Source organism: Leptinotarsa decemlineata, unplaced genomic scaffold (genome assembly GCF_025532065.1).
Source record: "Leptinotarsa decemlineata unplaced genomic scaffold, Ldec_3_MD MMD2_tig00078422_RagTag_RagTag, whole genome shotgun sequence".
Lineage (NCBI taxonomy): Eukaryota > Metazoa > Arthropoda > Insecta > Coleoptera > Chrysomelidae > Leptinotarsa > Leptinotarsa decemlineata.
Genome location: NW_027412747.1, coordinates 2,338,320 through 2,358,761, shown reverse-complemented (window position 1 = coordinate 2,358,761; position 20,442 = coordinate 2,338,320). Strand labels below are relative to the sequence as shown.

At 33.5% G+C, this 20,442-nt stretch overlaps 1 protein-coding gene across 2 annotated transcripts in view; it reads right to left on the bottom strand.

Moving 5' to 3' along the window:
* Positions 1-20,442, bottom strand: part of Dpp10 (Dipeptidyl peptidase 10) — a 264,426-nt gene that overhangs the window by 16,583 nt on the left and 227,401 nt on the right. For both annotated transcript variants that reach the window (XM_074185976.1, XM_074185977.1), the window contains 2 exons: positions 9,687-9,844; positions 1,037-1,248 (listed from right to left, as the gene is read on the bottom strand). In XM_074185976.1, coding sequence (XP_074042077.1) covers positions 1,037-1,248; positions 9,687-9,844 — 370 coding nt within the window. The remainder of the gene's footprint in view (positions 1-1,036; positions 1,249-9,686; positions 9,845-20,442) is intronic.

Genomic DNA, 20,442 nt, shown 5'->3' with positions numbered 1-20,442 from the left:
GCGGAGGCCTCCTAGTGACCTGTTCACCTTCCTGAGAAGGACAGGATGGACGATGACCTAGGAGGACAACTCCTCGGGAGGATGTACAATGGGTACATGTGACCTAAGTGCTGTAAGTCTACACTCACCCTCCATACTCTACAGATACCAGATACACCCATGGGTTGGTCCGAACATTCAAAAATTGAATATGAGAGTGGCTTTCAAAACTGCACGTACACTTCAACAAGTATGGGATTTACGAAATAAGCTGCGAGGATTGTAATGAAAAACATATTGGACTATATTAGCTCGCTACAAAGAACATGTTTCGCATATTCGGTTACATAGACCAGAGAAATCTGGTGTTGCTCGACATGCCATATAGAACGACCATAGAATAAATGAAAAATGTTTAAAATTGTTGATACCGGTACATGATAACAGGTTTCTAGATGCCTTCGAAAGCTTGGGAATCGGAAAGTGCAGAATGAGTTCTATGAATAGCGACAAAGGTCCTATTTCGAACAGCCCTCTGTTTGAACATATATAAAATACATAACAAATTAGAGGTATTGAAAACATGTAGTTTAGCATAGGATCAATAATAGGTAGTAGTTAGGTAATACGAACCGGTGTAGTCAGATAATACTAACCTAACCTAACATCGTAGTACATTTTAGTCATAATAATTTCCTGAGGACGCTAACTTGGTTAGCGAAACGCACATAGAGAGACCGTAATTTTTGTTCTGGTGTTGGGAAAGTGTTTTCAATAGATTCATTTCACGCCAGAGGTTTCAGTACGAACTATCATGTGAAATCCGGTTACACAAATTCTGGATCACTTGAATCTAATCGATGAAAAGGTATATTTTAACAATAAATAAATTTCAGAAATACTACGAAATATCTTCCCACCTATTATTCATCAAATATGAGTATCGTCTATATATAAAAGTTCGAAAAATAATATATATATATATATATATATATATATATATATATATATATATATATATATATATATATTCTCTATGAGAGTGTTAGAAATTTACCTGCTGCCTGAATAAAGCTCCTGTCTCTGACAAACTCCTTACCAGAGCCATGGTTTGTTGCAAGTGAACGTTATCATCTGCTGTACCATGAATGACATAAAACATTTTATCCCTCAACTGGAATGCTTTCTTGCTGACATCAGCTTCTTCATAACCTTTATAATTATCGGTTACATTTGGAAGGCCCATGAATCGTTCTGTATAGGCAGAATCTGAAATTTTTTTCAAACATTTCATATAATTATTCCTGATATGAGTTGGGATGAAATGAAAAAATTCCAAAACATAAAAAGCCGATTATTTAGTAAATTTAAAAAGAGAGTAAAAGGCAATGGGAGAGGAAGAAATGAGAACACAAAAAGATAAACCAAACTCACCTCATATTTTGACAATCTTTTTTGTAATACTTTTCATTATTTTGTAAAATACTTTTCATTATTTTGTAAAAGTATATGTGTACATCTAAGTATATATACATGATTTTTTTAATTTTCAAATTCCCTTTCACCATTACCTTCCATTCTAATCAAAGAATCTTTAGTATTCTATTGGATTCTAATTATTTGTATTTTATTATTTTTTGTACTTTGTGTTGTTGCAGTTATTGATGATTTGTCTTGAGCGAGAAGTAGGTTCGGTGTTGCACTAATTGAAATTGTAGTATCATATGAAGAAATATAGTACTATTTGTTCGATTGAAGTCGGATGAAATTGTATCAGTCATAGGTTCATATATATTCCAGAGAAGATAACATTTTAAATTTTCATATATAAATGAAGTCGTTTTTACGTGTTAGAACACGTTATGATGAATAAAATAGTGATATCATACAATACCATATAATATTCATGAAATCGCTCAATGTAAAACGAAAATAACACAAAAAAAATTCACCCTATCACCAAGATGGAGTAGTAGAAAGCCAAAAACTTTTCCAAAAATTAGTCACCCCTAAAAATATAACCCTTTCAGATTAAGCAAGATTCCTTTTGGCTGGGATTCAATAAAATAGGTGAATGAATATCATTACGATGTCATCGATGACATAAGTAGATCAAATTTATTACATGACATGAAAAATCGTAACTTATGAATGAAATGTGTGTTTCTTCTTATAATGGTATCCAGAAGTTTGTCCAGTTCATCTGAATACTGGGTCATCTCATGTTCAGGGATGCTGAAGTCGTTGACGTTAATTTTGTTCAATTTGCAAGGTTTCAGCAACCGTAGTTGTGATTTTCCCAGGATATGGTCACAAAATTGATATGGAATCTAGATTGCATGATTGTTACATATTATGTTTCTGTATTCAGAATGGAATTGGATTCGAAAGTTTTCGAGGAGTTTTAAAAGTGGTGATGTCGATTTTTGATCCCCTAGGATTCTTAGCAAATTTCATGGTACAAGGTAAAATATAACCCCTTCAATTCAAAGGTAAAATATTTCTCCAAGATATCTGGAGAAGTAAAATCGACTGGGATGATGACATTTCTGATAACTTGTACATGAAATGGACAGAATAGATTAACGATCTAAAAAGTATTCATCACTTCAAAATTCCACGACAATTTTGCAAGATGGAAAGGGAGAAAAGTACTCTTCAACTTCACATTTTTCGTGCTTCTTCTAAAAACGCCTACGTTGCTGTAGGTTACATTCGTTGGGAACAAAACGAAAATGTGAAAGTTTGCTTCGTGAATGCCAAAACTCGAGTATCACTCCTAAAACCTTTATCAATACCCCGCCTGGAATTACAGACTGCATTGATGGGAGCTAGATTGGGTTCTCATTTGATCAAATCTCTACAAATCGATATTTCAAACACGTTATATTGGACTGATTCACAAACCGTGATCCATTGGATATGTTCAGAAGCAAGACGATTTAAAATATTCGTTGCACAACTCCTTGGAGAAATACAAGAATAAGGCAATGTTTTTGAGTGGAAGTATGTTCCGTCAAAGCAGAACGTTGCAGATCAACCAAATGTAATGGTAAAATGAATTTCTCAGCTGAAAGCAGATGGATAAATGGTCCTGACTTTCTATGGAAATATTTTGAATATTGGCCGAAAGAAGATGTTTGCAGAAAAGACTGTTTGATCAAGCAATGTTTCGATGAAACAGAATTAGAAACATGGAAAGATTTTTTTTGCGTAAAGACTGTGCTTAGTGAAATCCATAAGTTGAACATTTTTCAAAATGGCAAAAATAACTACGTTCAAACGCATGGATGTTCAGATTCGTGGATAATTGCAGAAAAAACAGAAAAGTTAGGAAACTTGATGTACTGGAATTGGACAGAGCAAACATTCAGTTATGGAAAAAGGTACAGTTTGAATCATACCCTGAAGAAATATTAATTCTCGAAAGAAAGGGAGAATTGACGCTGTCAAATAAATTGTACATATTTGATTATTCATTTGATGAAACCGTAGGACTGATAAAATGTTATGAAAGAATTGATAATGCGTTTGTGAATGAAAACATCAAAAGACCTGTCATATTGAATGCCATACATGAAATCACCATCACCATCACCATCATGGTCAAGAAACAGTTGTCAATAATCTACTCCAAGAATATTGCATTCCCAAATTTCGCCAAGCAGTTCGAAACTGTTGGGAAAATTGACAAATTTGTTGAAACAGAAGAAGTAGGTACTCCAAAAATACCTCTAATGGGATAATTGCCAATTTGTCGACTCGAATCCACTGTCTGGCCGTTTATCAAAACCGGAGTGGACTATTTTGGACCAATTGAAATAACTGTCAAAAGATCACGCGACAAATGATATGGTGTAATATTTACTTGTATGATTACAAGACCTGTCGACTTAGAAATAGCCCAAGATATGACCACTGATGGATTCATTCATGTTGCATTGTGTTGCAGATGAGGTTTCCCAGAATTTTTTTTAGCGATAATGGAACCAACATCAAAGGAGCGGAAGCGGAACTGGCAGAAAATCTTCAGAATATGGACCAAGAGGAAATTCAAAAATATTGCACACTGAAAAATGCTAAATGGACATTCAATACACCGTTAGCACCGCATATGGGTGGCGCCTGGGAACGTTTGATACAATCCATCAAGAAACATTCGAAATAAATTTTAAGGGAAAGATATCCCCAAGAATATATCGTGAAGACAGCCTTCACAGAAATAGAGAACATTTTGAACGCCCGACCACTGACGCACGTATCAACTGATCCAGATTCTGATGCACTGACTTCAAACCATTTTTTGATTGGGCCATTATATGCGACATCACCTTGTTCAAAGATTGAAGAAACAAATTCACATCTCCTGAAGAAATGAAAGAAGGCAGCTTAGAAGATTGCCGATATATTCTGGAAACGTTGATCACGTATGATGATGATATTGTTCTTATCTATGAACCTAATGCACCTAATGCATATATATATATATATATATATATATATATATATATATATATATATATATAATTTTTTAAAGTAAACAAAAGAAGAAAAAACACAATAATGTTGTACAAAAATGTTATCTTCATTCATCATTATTTTATCGTTTTTAAATCAATGAAAGACATTTATAAACTGGAACAAATAATTTTTATCTACATTTGTTTATAATTTTTTAATAAACAAATAGACCACTTCAAAGTTTTAAAAAATTTGTTTACAACTTTATAGAGAACTGTCAATTATTATGATATAAAATTAAAATCTCAATAATAATATTTAATTGTTTATAATCGTTTTTTTATATATCTACTGTTTAAATTATCAGTTAGGACATTTTTTTCTTTTCTAAAATCATAATTAACAGTTCTCTATAGAATAACAGAATAGAATTCATTAACACTTCCATCGTTTATTAACTAAAATATTTGTTATAAACAAATTCTACTCTTAGCTTCATTTTTTTCAAGTCATAAAAGTTACAAAAACAACCACGAACATAAAAATGCCATAAACAATTTTTTCCATTATTTATTCAATTTTGAAAATATACTTGCTTTTAACTATTAGAGATACGACAATGAACATTCAGATAATTTTTATTGATAATTGAATTATCTTTTGAATGTCATCTTGAATATATTCTTTATTTATTGTTAATTTGTTGTTTTAGGCATTTGTTAATGAAAATTAACGATTTTCTCGAGTTTTTTCAACTTTTCAGGCTTACAGCTCAGTAAATAATACGAATTCAGAGCAATTTTGTTAAAGTATGAATTATCTTTGTTCATTTTTTCATAAGCTATTGATGAATTTCGAAAAATTTTGGGAATTATTATATTCCCACCTACTTAATTGCTTACTTCTATTTCACTGAATTCTAGTTCGTAATTGAAAAAATGCTTTAGACATGCAAAAATTTCATTAAAAAATATAAGGACACGAGGTAAGAATAATATTGTTGAGTAGATATGATATTTATATAACTGAAAGCAGTTTATTCCTTTCAAATATAAAATTTTAATCGTAACATTACAATTAGCGGCGATAATATTCGTTATTATTATATCAAGAATAATAAAGCAGTCAATTTATTTTATTAATTTCGTCTTTTCCTTTGTTTTTTGGGTAGGAAGTTTTTGAAGTATGTACTTGCAATATCTAGGTTTGAAAGTGAACGTGCTATTCTTTTTCTTTTCTCACCCGAGAGATTTTCGATCTTTTGCTCTTCTTTCTCTTCTGCTTCATCTTCTTCTTCTTGATCTCTGGATTCTTTTATTTCTTCTTCTTCTCCTGTCTCATCTGGCTCCGTGTTTTCTTCAGATTCGGAGTCTGAATCTGCTCCGAAGATTCCGTTATTAATTTTTTGATGAGCTGACTTCTTTCTTTTTTGTTGATCAGTGACCATGACGTATTTGAAATCCTCATCTCCATCATCAGAGTCATTATTTTCACCTTCATCTCGATAACAAAATTGGTCTGAAGTTCAATATCCAAATTCGCATTATATACTGAGCTGTGAGCCTGAATATTTGTAAAAACCCGAGGAAATTTTTATAAACAAATGCATAGAACAACAAATTAACAATTACTAAAAAATATATGCAAAATGACATTTGAAAGATAATTTAATTATCTACTAAAATGATCTGAATGTTTATTGTCGTATCTCTTATAGTTTAAAAGTTATATAAGCATTAAAGTCAACAAATGGATCAGCTGGTGCAACTTTTGCAGCACGTGTATTTTCAAAATTGAATAAATAATGGAAAAAAAATTTCTTCGATATTTTTATGCTCTTGGTTGTTGCGAATTTGTTTGTAACAAATTATTGAGTGAATAAACAATGAAATTGTTGATGGAATTTTTTTTATTATTTTGTAGAGAACTGTTGATTATGATCTTAGAAAATGAAAAATGTCCTAACTAATACAGTAGACATATAAAAAAACGATTGAAAACAATTAATATTATTATGAAGAATTTTTTTTCAAATCATAATTGACAGTTTCCTATAAAGTTGAAAATTTTTTTTAAATATTGAAATAGTCCATTTCTTTATAAAAGATTTATAAACAAATTATTTGGTTCAGTTTATAAATGTTTTTTATCGACATAAGAACGATTAAATAATAATAAATGAGGAAAAAAAATGTTCACAACATCATTGTGTTTTTTTTTGTTTACCTTAAAAAATTATTATAAACAATCAAAAATATATACGGACCTCACTTCACTAGGAGAATAGTACAGTCCTCACTCTGTAGATGTATATTGAAGAAAAATAGATGTGTTGTTTTTCCGGGTGTTCATCCGTTGTGTACTATTCGATAGTCGACGTTAGTTACACCTCTCGAAGCGAATCAGTAACTCGTCTTGATAATGCCATCTGAGATGATGGCGAAACGTCGACTATCGAATAGTACACAACGGATGAACACCCGGAAAAACAACACATCATATTCTACCATCCGTGAAAACCTACATTGTAATATATATATATATATATATATATATATATATATATATATATATATATATATATATATAATATATATATATATATATATATATATATATATATATATATATATATATATATATATATATATATATATATATATATATAATATATAATATATATATATATATATATATATATATATATATATATATATATATATATATATATATATATATATATATATATATATATATATAATTTATTGCGTTGTTGGTTTTTTTGTCATCCAAAAACAATACAGTAAAAATGAGTTAAAAACAATAACTTGAACATATAAACTGACGGAGAAGGTTGAACATGTATAAGATTTTTTGGTTTTGACAAATGTCATACCTTCACATAAATGTCATTTTTCAATGTGTATGATGATTTCATAATCTTTGACTTTGAGAAAGAGTTATTGATTGATACAATTTTCATTATCATCATGTTTTTGATGTAGTTCCAGTAAGTTACTGTATATATTGCTGAGATTATCAATGTCAGTTTTCTTATTCATACAAACAGAAGACTTATTAATTTCAATCATTTCAAGAAAAAGGGGTTTAGAAATATTTTTTCTGTATGCAAAACTTTGATATTAGAGTAATTTGGTTTATGTCCTGTTTCTATAGAATGTTGTGCTGATGCGCATGATTTTTCATTTAGTTTTATTTCACTTGTATGTGAAGTTATTCTATCATCAAGAATTCTAGATGTTCCAATATTTTGATGAAAAAAAAAAATAGTCGCCGACCTATCAACTGAAACTTGATTGAAATGTCAAGAAGAGTACTTCGACCCGCCACTGAAGATGACTACCGCAGTTGCAGTTGAAACGTTTCGAAATCATAATTGAAGAAAACCACGAAAAAATCGAAAACCAACCAAATATTTACGCCAGCTGTAAAAGCCCACATTTCTCTAGCAATAAAACTCGGAGGGTATTCCAATTATATATACAATGACCATTATTTTTTGAATTTGGGTAACCAGTCACTGAATCATTGATGCATGGATTGGAAACCAGGAAAAATTCTAATTCATAACTTTGCATCCAAATGACGATTGAAACAGCTCTAGAGTTAATTTTCACAGGTAACACTAGTAACATCACAGGTAACAGTTTGTTATGCGTCGTTCACGTAAGTGAATCGTATTTTGAATAAAATTTTACCAAAATATTCCAAAATAATACATTTCTATTTTAAATATATTTTAGGTTTTTTATGGTCGACTACCTATGTAGTTGAGAATCTACACCTTGTAACCATAGTAACAGAGAGTATTGTGTTAGCTTGACAAGTGTTACTTCCGATACTGATAATTCGCTTCATTTCATTCAAATTTTCAAAACTGGTTCGCGCCAGATCTTTTCAGAGTGAAAATAAAAATAATCCTTTCCTTACGTCAAGGCCAAATGTAGATAATAGATAGAAATCTTTGCGTCTATATTGAATAGCACCATGCAGTCCACGACAACAGTTGCTCTCGAGAATGATCTCTTTAACCACCATCAAGTAATACCTCGAAAGACATAAGTTTTTCCTCTATAAACGGAAACTAAACAGAAGAATGTACTTTTGTGAGTTAATGTTCAGTTGCAAATCGAAACTGCATAAAAAGTATTTTGTTTTCCTTCACTGAGTGCAGCAGGAATTTATCGCATACCGTGCACTTGTGGGAAGGTATACATCGAAACCACCAGAAGATCCATGAGAACAAGGCTGAAGAATCATAAAAGAAACTGCAGAATAGGTCAAACGGACAAGTCGGCTGTGGCAGAACACGCACTCAGTCAAGGAAACCACAGATATACCATAGTCGACTGTCACGAAAGGCAAGGAGGTGAAAGAGATCCACAAACACACGAATAATTTCAACAGAAAAGAAGCGGTTAACTTCAATCGAATGTGGAGTCCCATTCTAAGGAGTTCAAGAATTGCAAACACATTACGGCAGATAGAAAAAGGTCAATGAATTTTAGTGACGAGTCACCTGTCGTTATTTTCAGTTATAGGAAATTACCCAAGATAAATCTATGAAGAAGCTAACCACTTGCGCCAGCGAATCGTCAGGAATAAATTCCAAAAATCCACAGCCTTCAAATCCAAAAAATAATGACACTGAATTTTTTTGCATATATGAAAAATAATGCCGGGTATGATACAAAATGCTTTCATAGAAATGTATGCTATCGTTTCAAGCCCTTGAAATCAACAGTTACCTATTCCAAAAGGCGATACTAATTTATTGTTCTTCCCAATGAACATTTGTTTCAAAAATCTGACATAGGGTGGTGGAGGAGTTGCAAAATATCTAGTTCCAAATCTAAACATCAATAACTCTGCAACCGGGTATGGAAATAAAAAAAATACGAAGATCATTTTATAGAAAATTGAAATATGTCAGATGATCCTTTTTTCCATTAAAAAAATTGACAGCGACCTCTCGGCGCCTACTGGTTCTTCAACCATAAAGTACTGCAAACAAATTTCCAAACAAATTTCTCACGACTTCGATATCTTGCCCCTTTCAGAAGTTCAGAGGAGGGGGCTATCCACGATCGCACTGTATATTCCTGATGTTTCAGTTGGCTGTTGATATAATTTCATTTATAAACATTTGCTACTATAACTGAAAATAGACATTTGTTTTTAGGTTAGGTATCAAGCTAATTTCATAATATTGAAAGTGCACATACCGTAAAGTTTCCAGTTGGTAACTGGTGATACTGCTATAGCACACTGGAATACGTTTTTACTACTTGCTAATGCTAAGGATGCTACGAATCCACCATAACTCCAGCCCCAAATAGCCACACGTCGTTTATCAATGAAATGTTGAGTATCTCTTAAATATCTGAAAAAACACACTGCTAATACATCCTATAGTCAGGATAAATTGAACTAATCATTTAATAAAACCCAAGAAAATATACGGGAAGAAACATAACTCTTATGAAAGTAACATTTCCAAATTAATATGTTGAAGATGAATATATGAATTTTATGAACTGAATGCTTGTTAAATACAACATTTGACGTAGTATATTATAGCATGTGTCGTCTGGTATTTTAAATACTTTCAATTGATCTACAAAGAGAATCTGAAACTATTGAATAGTGGCAGTTTTTAAGATGAAATTAAATTTAGAATCAGGGAAAAGGCGCGATATTATGAGAAAATTGCCTTTTCAGTTGTTCAGATGAGAAAATCGGGCTTTTTTCGTAGAAGCGTCGTTATAGTTTTTCAGCAACTTTCGTTTGAGGTCTCGATCGCGTTGCTAGCGTTCGTGATTCAGATTTTATTACAGTTTCATCGGTCAACATATACAAAAAGAATCACACTTTCAAACGCATTTTTTGCCTAGAACGCTTGAGAATATAGTCTTGCGCCATGAGACTTTTATATAAAACCGATGAATAGAAGTTGGAAATAATGGAATAAAGTAGAAAATCGCTTGCTCTCATTCGTGCACAGTCATGCACAGAAAGAGAGTAATAGATATAGGTTAGAATGAGATGCAGATAGCGTCGACTGGAATTCATATACTAGTGCGTGCATAAAAACAGGGTAACAAAAGCCAAAATATCCAGTAAAGACACTCCCAAAGAAGCCATTGTATGACGAAATACGTGTTTTGTGAAACTGTTTAGTGAAAGTCTCACAATAAAGTGTTTTTTGAATACGTTAGTTATAGATTTTCATCAAGTATCGGCCAATTCCTTGAAAATACTATCAAACTATACGATACTCTCCGAATACTTAGACTCTTATATGTGATGAAATTAAAAAAAGAACACCTAAAATAATCCTGAAAGTTTTTCCAGATTTTCACTGGCAAACGACTGGCTGACGACTTAAACATTGATTTTTTTTTAAATTTAAGGTTGTAATACCACTAGTGCTTGATTTATTCGTGTTACAAATGTTCTTGTAGTATTGGTGAAATAATGAAGACAATGGGAAAGAAATGTGTTGGCTTTCTACTATTCTATCTTCCATCTTCCATAGGGAATGTTTGGAGTACACACTGAATGAAAAGTAGCTGTTTCGAAAGTTTTTTTTTCGTGTAATTTATTGTTAATATTAAAGATCCATAGAAACAAGTCTGATGGAGCATGAAACAAACTGCAGAATAAGCCAAACGGATGATTCAGATGTGGCAGAACACGCACTTAGGGAAGGAAACCACAGAATTCAGTTCGAAAACACGAAACTCATTGCCCCCGACCAGGGATACCATAGCTGACTGGTACGGGAGGCACTAACAAACGGATAATGCCATCAGAAAAGAAGAAGCAGTGAGCCTCAATCGAAAATGGAATTCCATTTTGAGAAGTTCAAAAATAAGAAACAGCATGACGGCTGTCAACGAATGTGATTGACAATTCAACAAATCTAGGTACAGCTTTCATGACACCAGACTACTTATATGAATCAACATGAGCACGCTTTACGTAATTTACCTAAACCATGTACAGGCATTAACACACCAAACTACCTGAGGAGTTTAATATAAATACACGTTTCGCAGCGGTAATATCCAGTCATCGGATATATTAACTCAAGATCTATAAACCTCTGAGGAAGTTAGCCAATCGTGCCAGCGACACGTCAAGAAGAAATTCTAAAAATCCACTGCCTTTTAACCCGGAAAATAGTAACACTGGAGCTGGGGAAGTTTTATTTCAGTCGTGTGGTCTAAAATACACTCTTTTTTATGTTATTCGAAATGAAGGCGGTAGAGCCATAAAACGAAATTCGACAATTCTTGTTTATTGTCAACATTTCAAATATAATCACTAATATTCTTGAACCGAAAAAAAATTATTTCATTTCCCCAGAATAGAAAACTTTTGTTCCCAGTTAAAAAAGGGGACTGTATAACAGGCCTGGTTGCAATTGATTTCGACCGATTTGAAGCTGGTAAAAACATCTAATTTTCGATTGGTATTGGTCGGATGGTTACCAAAAGTCAAACTGGGTAGAGATATGTGGAGAAGAGATGATTTCGTTGATTCCCAGTTGGAATCGCGATTAGTCGGGATGAATGGAAAGTGAAGCCTATGGGTTTGAAAGTTTTGAAGAAATCTAAAGTCGTTTGGGATTGGTTGGATGAATTAGATTCAAATAAAAATCTGAATCAGAATTGGTTGGATAGGTTGAGATCCGTTCGTAAATGGGGTAATATCAGAAATTCAAACTGATTGAAAAAAAAAGTAAAGTCGATATCATATGAAGTGCTTTTTGAAAACGTTATGGATTTTTGTTAAGTATCGGCCGATTCGATCAAATTAGATAACATATTACTGAAAATTTGAAGGTGAAATGGAGCGTGGTCAGGATCGATCAACGTCAACAAAGAATTCCTGAATATTTGAATATGTGACGGAATTATCAGATAATTGATATTTCCACTGCAAAGTTTACAAAACCGCAACGCGTGTTTCACTACACAATAGCCTCCTCAAGTGTGACCGCAAACGAAAGTTAGCGGACAGTTATTTGCAACAATTTTTTTATTTCAAGCTTTTGAAAGGAGAACCTGAGAGGAATTGAAATTTATTCACACAAATATTCGATGCAGCTGTCTAAGCACTGAAAAAATAAACCAGATTTAACAGACTTTACTTTGCCTAATCAGGCTTTGGCTAAATTGTATTATGATTTCGTTGAAGCTTCTGGAGTGAAACAATATAATTCATACAGAATCAGACAAATATGTTACAAATGAGTTAGGCCATTACTTGGGTAGATGTGACGGGTTTAGATTTTTGGCACAGGGATAAAGATATGAAGCTTTTAGAGAGTATTGTTTGTAACAGAAACGAAATTTATGGACACATACTTCAAGGCCACAACTATATCTGCACAAATTCATTCAATAAATAATCAGAAGAGAAACTTCTGAAATTCATGACTGGAATCAATTTTCAATTATAGGAACTGACACACTTGCACAACATTTTCGGGCTATTTGGCCTCTCATCAGTACAAGGAAGTGGCCAGCATCAACCTAACGTTAATGATATTCCATAATTAAAAATCTAATTTCTTTCAGAGTATCGAACAGAATTGTTTTTTTGTTATGACATGATGGAATTCGAAAAATTCAACCAATCGATATTTTAAAGTATGTTTAAAACATATTTGCGAACTTACTTATTACAGAGATGGGATGGTAATTCTGAAATTCATTTTTACTACCAGCTTTATAAACTATAGTAACTACTATTAGGGAGTGCGTTAGGATCAGAGCTCTGTACAGCCCTTGTTGGGAGTACTGGATGGGACAGCCCTGAATATCACCTGATAGGTTTACATAAGAGGATGATACATTCCTTTGTGGGTTGAAATATGTTTAAGTGGGGCAGTCTGAAACTGACATTGTTGTTGAATAGAATAATAAATGTTATAAAGTTGGTGGTGTTATAAGTGTTTCAATATCGTTGTTAGCCAGTGAGGCATTCCTAACATCTCAGAAGTGGGATCTACGTCGTTTTTTTTTCTTACGCTCCACGTTGAATGTTTGAAGATGGCAGGACGGCGATCAACAAAACGCCGTAGGAGGTCGAGTTCCTCAGAATCTTCATCTTCATCAAGTTCTGGAGAGTCGTCTAGCAGCAGTGAACCGAAACGACGAGCACATAGAGAGAAATCGGGTAAACGTAAAGGTCGGAGGTCCAGGGTAAGAAGCACCTGTTTTGATTTTTGTGAAAGAGGTGAGTCGAAAAATGTTTCTACAATTTCTGAATTTGACCCAAAGTCTGATTCGGTTAGAGGCTGGTTAAGTATTGTGGATCAACATGCAACATGTTTTAAATGGGACGATAATACAACAAAAACTATTGCTTTGAGTAAACTTGGATATACTGCATCACAATGGTTTCAAAATTATATTCAAACGGAAATCGGTTGGGCGAATTATTCGTGGGCTGAATGGAAAAAAATTATTTCTACCACATTTCAGTCTGTTAGGAACACCCATAAATTGGAAGTTGCGAATCACAAACCATTTGAGGAGGAATCATTGTACAGTTTTCATTTCGATCATCTAGCTAAAATAGAAGCATTGAAAGTGAATTTTTCAGACGCTGATAAAGTGTCACTCATTGTTGGCGCAATCGGGGATGACACGGTTGCGTCGGCTGTGAGAGCAGCTAATATTACAGATCTCAATCTTTTAGCAAGTTATTTGAGGGACAGAACATATGCTGAGTCAGGGCCAAGTCACAAACAAATATATAACAATACTTCAAATATCAAATTAGAACAGCCAAAACCTGCTGGGAGAAATGATAAAAATTTAAAAATTCAAAGCACTCAAATTAAATGCTTCTATTGTAATAAACGGGGACACAAAAGAAGCGAGTGTAGAAGTTATAATATAAGGAAGTGCAATTTTTGTCATAGAAAAGGTCATATCGAAGCCGATTGTTACTCACAAAAAAGACAGACCGAGGTAAAATCAGAGAAGTTCATAGAAAAACCACAAAAAATTTATATGATCGAGAGTTCCAATGAAGATAAATTCTATCGAAAAATTAAAATCAATGACACTTCCCTTTTTGGCTTTTATTGATTTTGGTAGTGACTGTTCTATTTTGGAACATGAATTGGCACAGGAGCTTGGACTAAAAGTGTGCAAACTATCAGTTCCTGCATTATTATCAGATTTTTTAGATAACATTACGAAGGTAGACGAGATTGTCGAGGCTTCTGTAACAATCGATCAGATAACATTGCTTTGTCGATTTTATGTTATCAATTCTTTGTCAATTAATTGTCAGTGTATAGTTGGTAGAAATTTTACTGAAAACATCGCAATCAATTACCAAAGAGTAGGCAAAGACCTAACATTCAGTTATGCACAGGAACCTCTAGAAAAAGTTGAAAATATTTAATAAATTTCGATTCACTCTGATCAAGAGATAAACGACCTGTTACGTGAAAATAGTGACTGTGTAGCTTCTTCTCTCAAATCACTTAAGGGTATTGAAAAGTTCTTGATGAAAATTCAACTTTGTCACCCGAAAGTTGTTGCACAAAATCCGTATAGGTTGGCACAAAGTGAAAAACCAATAGTCAGAAAGTTGGTGTCTGAATTATTAGAAGCAGGAATAATTCGCGAAAGCAGTTCTCCGTTTGCTAGTCCTATTTTGTTGGTAGATGAGAAAACAATGAAAAACGTTTGTGTGTCGACTATAGAGAACTTAACAAAATCACTATTAAAGAAAAATTTCTGTTGAGTCTCATCTCAATTATTATATTGATAGTACAATTTTTATTAAATTCACATTTTATTATTTTTATCATATTGCGCCTTTTAACGAGATTGAGTTATAAAATACCAAGCCGTAAGATTAGTACTTCGAAATTCTAAACATTTGAATTTTAATTAGATTTTATACCTAAGATTGTATCCCTCAAAATTCTTAAAAGCTTAGAAATGGCCAGCTTATCTATTGCTACGTAATCCATCACAAATCTAGAGAAATATTTGAAATTAGTAGAATTATGAAAGGACCCTATTGTATTTGCTCTCTTGGGTTTTTCTAATATTACACAAAGGATTAAGTCTGGTTCTGTAATATTTCTTTCATGAATATTTCCATCTAGCTGTAGCAACTGAAAAGGTTGGCATCTGTGAATCTTTTCATCTGTGGGGTGGGCCTTTTCAAATGTCTACCCAATGAGGTGCCTCCACCCCTGAATTATTCTCCTACCATAGTAAGTTGCTCAAATCTCAGTTCGATATTGTAAATTTAAAATTAAGTTAGTATAAGTTGAACCTTTGTAGAGAACAGTTGAAATAAACACTTGTCTGTGCTATCTTCGCATTCCTTTTATTTGACACAAGACTTAGTGCAAGCCTTGTGTGTAACTCAAATACGGACGATAAAACGATCGTACGTCAAAACAATCTCCTCTCCCTTGTATAGAAGATTTGATAAAATTATAATATACCCCGATGATATCTTGATTGCAACTAAAACTAAGGCAGAAAATATTGAAACTTTACAAAATGTCTTCCAAATTTTAAAGGAAAATCATTTAACGTTAAATTTGGACAAATGTTCCTTTCTACAAACCAGTTTACTCTTTCTAGGCTATGAAATTGATGAATCAGGTATTCGTCCTGGTAACAATAAGGTAAAAGCTGTACAAAATTTTCCTACTCCACAAAACATTCATCAATTACGTCCGTTCCTGGGTTCGGTGAGTTACTTTAAAAAGTTCATTGATGAATTTGCACAAAAAGCTAGTATACTAACAAAATTGTTAAAAAAATAGTCAATGGCTGTGGACGGATGCACATTAAAAAACTGTTGAGGATTTCAAAAATATTTTGATTAATAAACCCGTTTTGATTATTTTTGATGCAAAATGTCAAACCGTTGTATATACTGATGCAACTAGAGATGGAATCGGTGGCATTCTGATGCAAATAACCGACAAGGGAGAGCATCCAGTGTCATTTTATAGTCGGCAAACAAGCGAGAGCGAGAAAAGATTTCATTCATTCGAATTAGAGTTGTTGGCAATTTATCATCAGAACTGACTGTGATGCTGTTCGTGGAACAATTGAAAAAAAAAATATAAACCCACGCATTGGCAGATGGGCCCTCTCTTTACAGGAATATAATTTTCAAATTATTCACAAATCGGGAAATCAAATGAGTAACGTGGATGCTTTGAGTCGTAATCCATGCGTAACTAGCGAAAGTATACAAACAGATATTATTATGAAAATATCTGAAGGTGATTGGTTGGCGGCTGTTCAAGCCAAAGACCCTGAAATTGTGAAAATTAAAGAAAATTTGGAGTCAGGTGATGTAAGTAGAGATATTATTTATAATTATGATTTAAGGGCAGGAGAAGTTTTCAAGCTTACTGAGTATGGTCGGCGTTGGCTTGTTCCGAAAAACTGTCGATGGCAGATAGTAAAGGCTGATCACGATGATTTGGGACATTTTTCTGTAGAGAAAACTCTTCACAGGTTGCAGGAACGATATAGGTTCCCTAGAATGCGACATTTTGTAAAAAAATATATTAAGTCTTGCTTACACTGCCGGTACCATAAAATGCCCGCGGGGAAAAAGCCAGGATTTTTATTTTCCATTCATAAATGTCCTCGTCCTTTTCATACAATCCATGTTGATCATGTTGGTCCATTTATTGAAAGTAGAAACGGCAACAAATACATTTTTGTTATGGTCGACTCGTTCAGTCAGCAATCAATAGTACCTTCGATAAAACAATACAGACGACACCAAGTGAAGTTTTAGTTGGGTTTCAATTGAACTTGGGTAATGACCGCTATGTCACTCATGTACACGAACCTCCAGCGATTGACGTAACCAAATTGAGGCAGGATGATGCAAAAAGATTGGAGGAAAATCGTGAAAGGCAGAATAAAATTTTCAATATGAGACGAACAACAGCTCCGGTTTACAAAATAGGAGATTGGGTGCTCGTAAAAGTAACTAATTTCAAAAATGATGGAAGCAGTAAGAAATCAGTCGAAAAATATAAAGGGCCATTCAAGATAAAACAGAATTTAGGAATGAGGGAGTAATCGGTGTGGAACATCTCAAACTCTTACAGTGAGAGACGACAATTAGCGAGTGAAAATCCACTCATAATTTAGGGATTGAAACTAAATTCATGACTAGGAGTTGAAGTTGGGGATAAAACCAACCGGCAAGGATAACTCAGGGATCAAACTGAGTTATGAAAAAAAAACATTGGACATTGTGTTAGACGTATTAGAACATGATTGTATTGTTCCAGCAAGACAGCAATTAATTGAAACATGTATTCGATGAACACGTCTTCCCCGATATGTCTTTCTATAAATACAAGAGAATGTGTGACAAATGTTGGCGCGACAAGTATGGAGCTCTTATCATTGTCAAAAAATGTTATTTGAATGCGGGGCGAAATCGAAAAAGCTTGAATAAGTTCAGGAGTGTGTTTGAATAGAGATGAAAACGTTATTTGTCAATATGTCGATGTAAATAAGTCGATGTTGTGTGCAAGAACAAAATTAACTGAATTTCAAAAAGTATAAGAAAAAAAAGGTATCTAGCTCTGAAATTAGGAAAGTCTGAAGAGGACTTGTCATTACAAATGATTTTTCAACCTATATCGGGACGACTGAAGAATTTAGCTGAAATCTCTAAAACATCGGTAGATGCTGAAACATAAAAGGATTACGAATATGATAAGGAATTCCGTGAGTTGCCACCACCACCATCATCAATAGAAAATATTTTAGAGGACAGTACAATATCCACACTGGTCTAATGACAATTTAATCGATAAAATATATGATCCAGTTTATGACGACTCCTCTTCAAAATTGAACCTCGGTAGAAAGTACATTGACTTTGATAAACGTGGAAATATATCATCTGAAGAACTCTCTTTCAAAGGAACTAGGACTATATGATTTGATGTTCCTCGATGAATCTGAAGACTATATATAATAAAGAGGATCAAGCCTCTTATAAATATCGTTCAGAGGTTACACAAGTCCACCTGAATGTCAGAGGATTCATGAAGGGAACTCAAAAATGGAAACGGTTCAAAATAATTAGACCCATGTTCCGTACTCAAACACTACGTAAGAATTACGATAATCTAGTCAGCAATCATGCAGTTGGTTCCAGCATTCTACAGACGAACGCCATCGACACTCATCGTTGGATATATGATGAGAAGCCCTTCAAGTATATATATTGAAACAAACCAAATGAGTTATGCGATAGATTGAAGCTGCTCATAGCTTTGAAAGATGCTGCATATAATTTGCATCGTAATATGCCACGGAAAATAATGCAGAATTGACACGAGCATCTCTCCAAGAAAATATCAACAATATAGCGAGATAAGGTGTCTGATTCTGTCGTGTTAGTCGCATGAAAAATTTCGCATGATTTCGACAAACTGAAACTGTCATTTATATTCGGGAAACCATATTAAAAAACGCATATTACCAGAATCATATATGTGTGTGTCACATTTCCACCAGGACTATCGACAAATTCCGCACCAATATGAAGCGAAATCATCCTGCAACGTCATCAGTAGGCAGTGGTGGAGGTTTGCTACATACACATGATGGTGACATGGATTTTGATAATTTAAAATTGTGTAATGTGAAACGACCTACGAACTCATCAGATGCAGTCAACAAAGAGTGCGTGGATGATTTTTGAAAAAAAACATGAGAAAATGATTGAGTTCACGAAAAAAGTACAAAATTATATGCAAAATCTGAAGGAATACGTCAACACAGTCATCAAGAGATTAGTAAGTTAGGTATTGAATTTGATAAAAAAATACAAACAGTTAACGCCGACCTCTTTTAAACGAATCAAAACGCCACAGAACAGTTTCGAAAGTTGCATGAGAAATTCAATTGATTTCGAACGAATCGACAACGATTTATCGGAGGGATTGATTTCGATCTAACATCGAATTGCAAATAACTACAGTCTGTTTGAATGTTATAAATTTGAAGTTCATCATTAACAAAAAATTTTCAAAGCTTTCTCCAATGTAATGAATCGAATTGTTCTACAGGATTACGTACAGTTATGGCTTCCAAAGACAAAATTCAACTCGCCCGTGAACTGCATAAACCAATTAGAAAAAAATTTCTCGACGTCATACCAGTATCAAAGGAATAGTTGATTTATAGCATATAGACTGGGCTGAGATGAGGTCGTATGCTCACCAAAATTAAAATCTCAAACTCATTTCAGTCGTCATAGACTGTTTTTCAAAATTCGTGTGAACTCGAACCGCTGAAATCGAAAACGGGAGAAGAGACTACCAAAACATTTTTGGAGCCAGTGATCATCTTCAAGAAGAATATCAGTTTGATCTTCCTCTTGAAGAGGTGTCGTGTCGTGTCGAAGTTTTAAAAATAACAGTTTAGTGTTGGGAAGAAACTCCCGTAATATTCGTTACTACACCAAAGGTTCCAAATAGTGCATCACAAGTGGGTATACAAAACTATGCCAAAAAAATCTACAAACCGATCACAATGAATTTCAAACTTTGATGTAAATACATGGAATTAATAACTATAATACATAACTGAGGCCTCTATGGCTACCATTAGGACGTTGAAAGAAAGACTTTTCAAATATTTCAGTTTGAATGGCACCTACAAATGGCTGATTATCTTGCCTGAAATCACAAAATCGTACAATGGTACGCGACACTTAAACACGGGCTTAGAACCTTTGAAAATCAACAAAACTAACGAAAAACAAATTTTTGAATCAACATACACCCATCTGAAAATAGCTGGACCGAGTTCAATCGAAAGAGCGTCGGTGCAGTACAAAATAGCTGCTCGAAACGAACACCAATTGCTGTTGATGGCATTCCCATGTCATCTTATGAAATTCGATGCAGTCTTAGTCCTTCCAGAGACT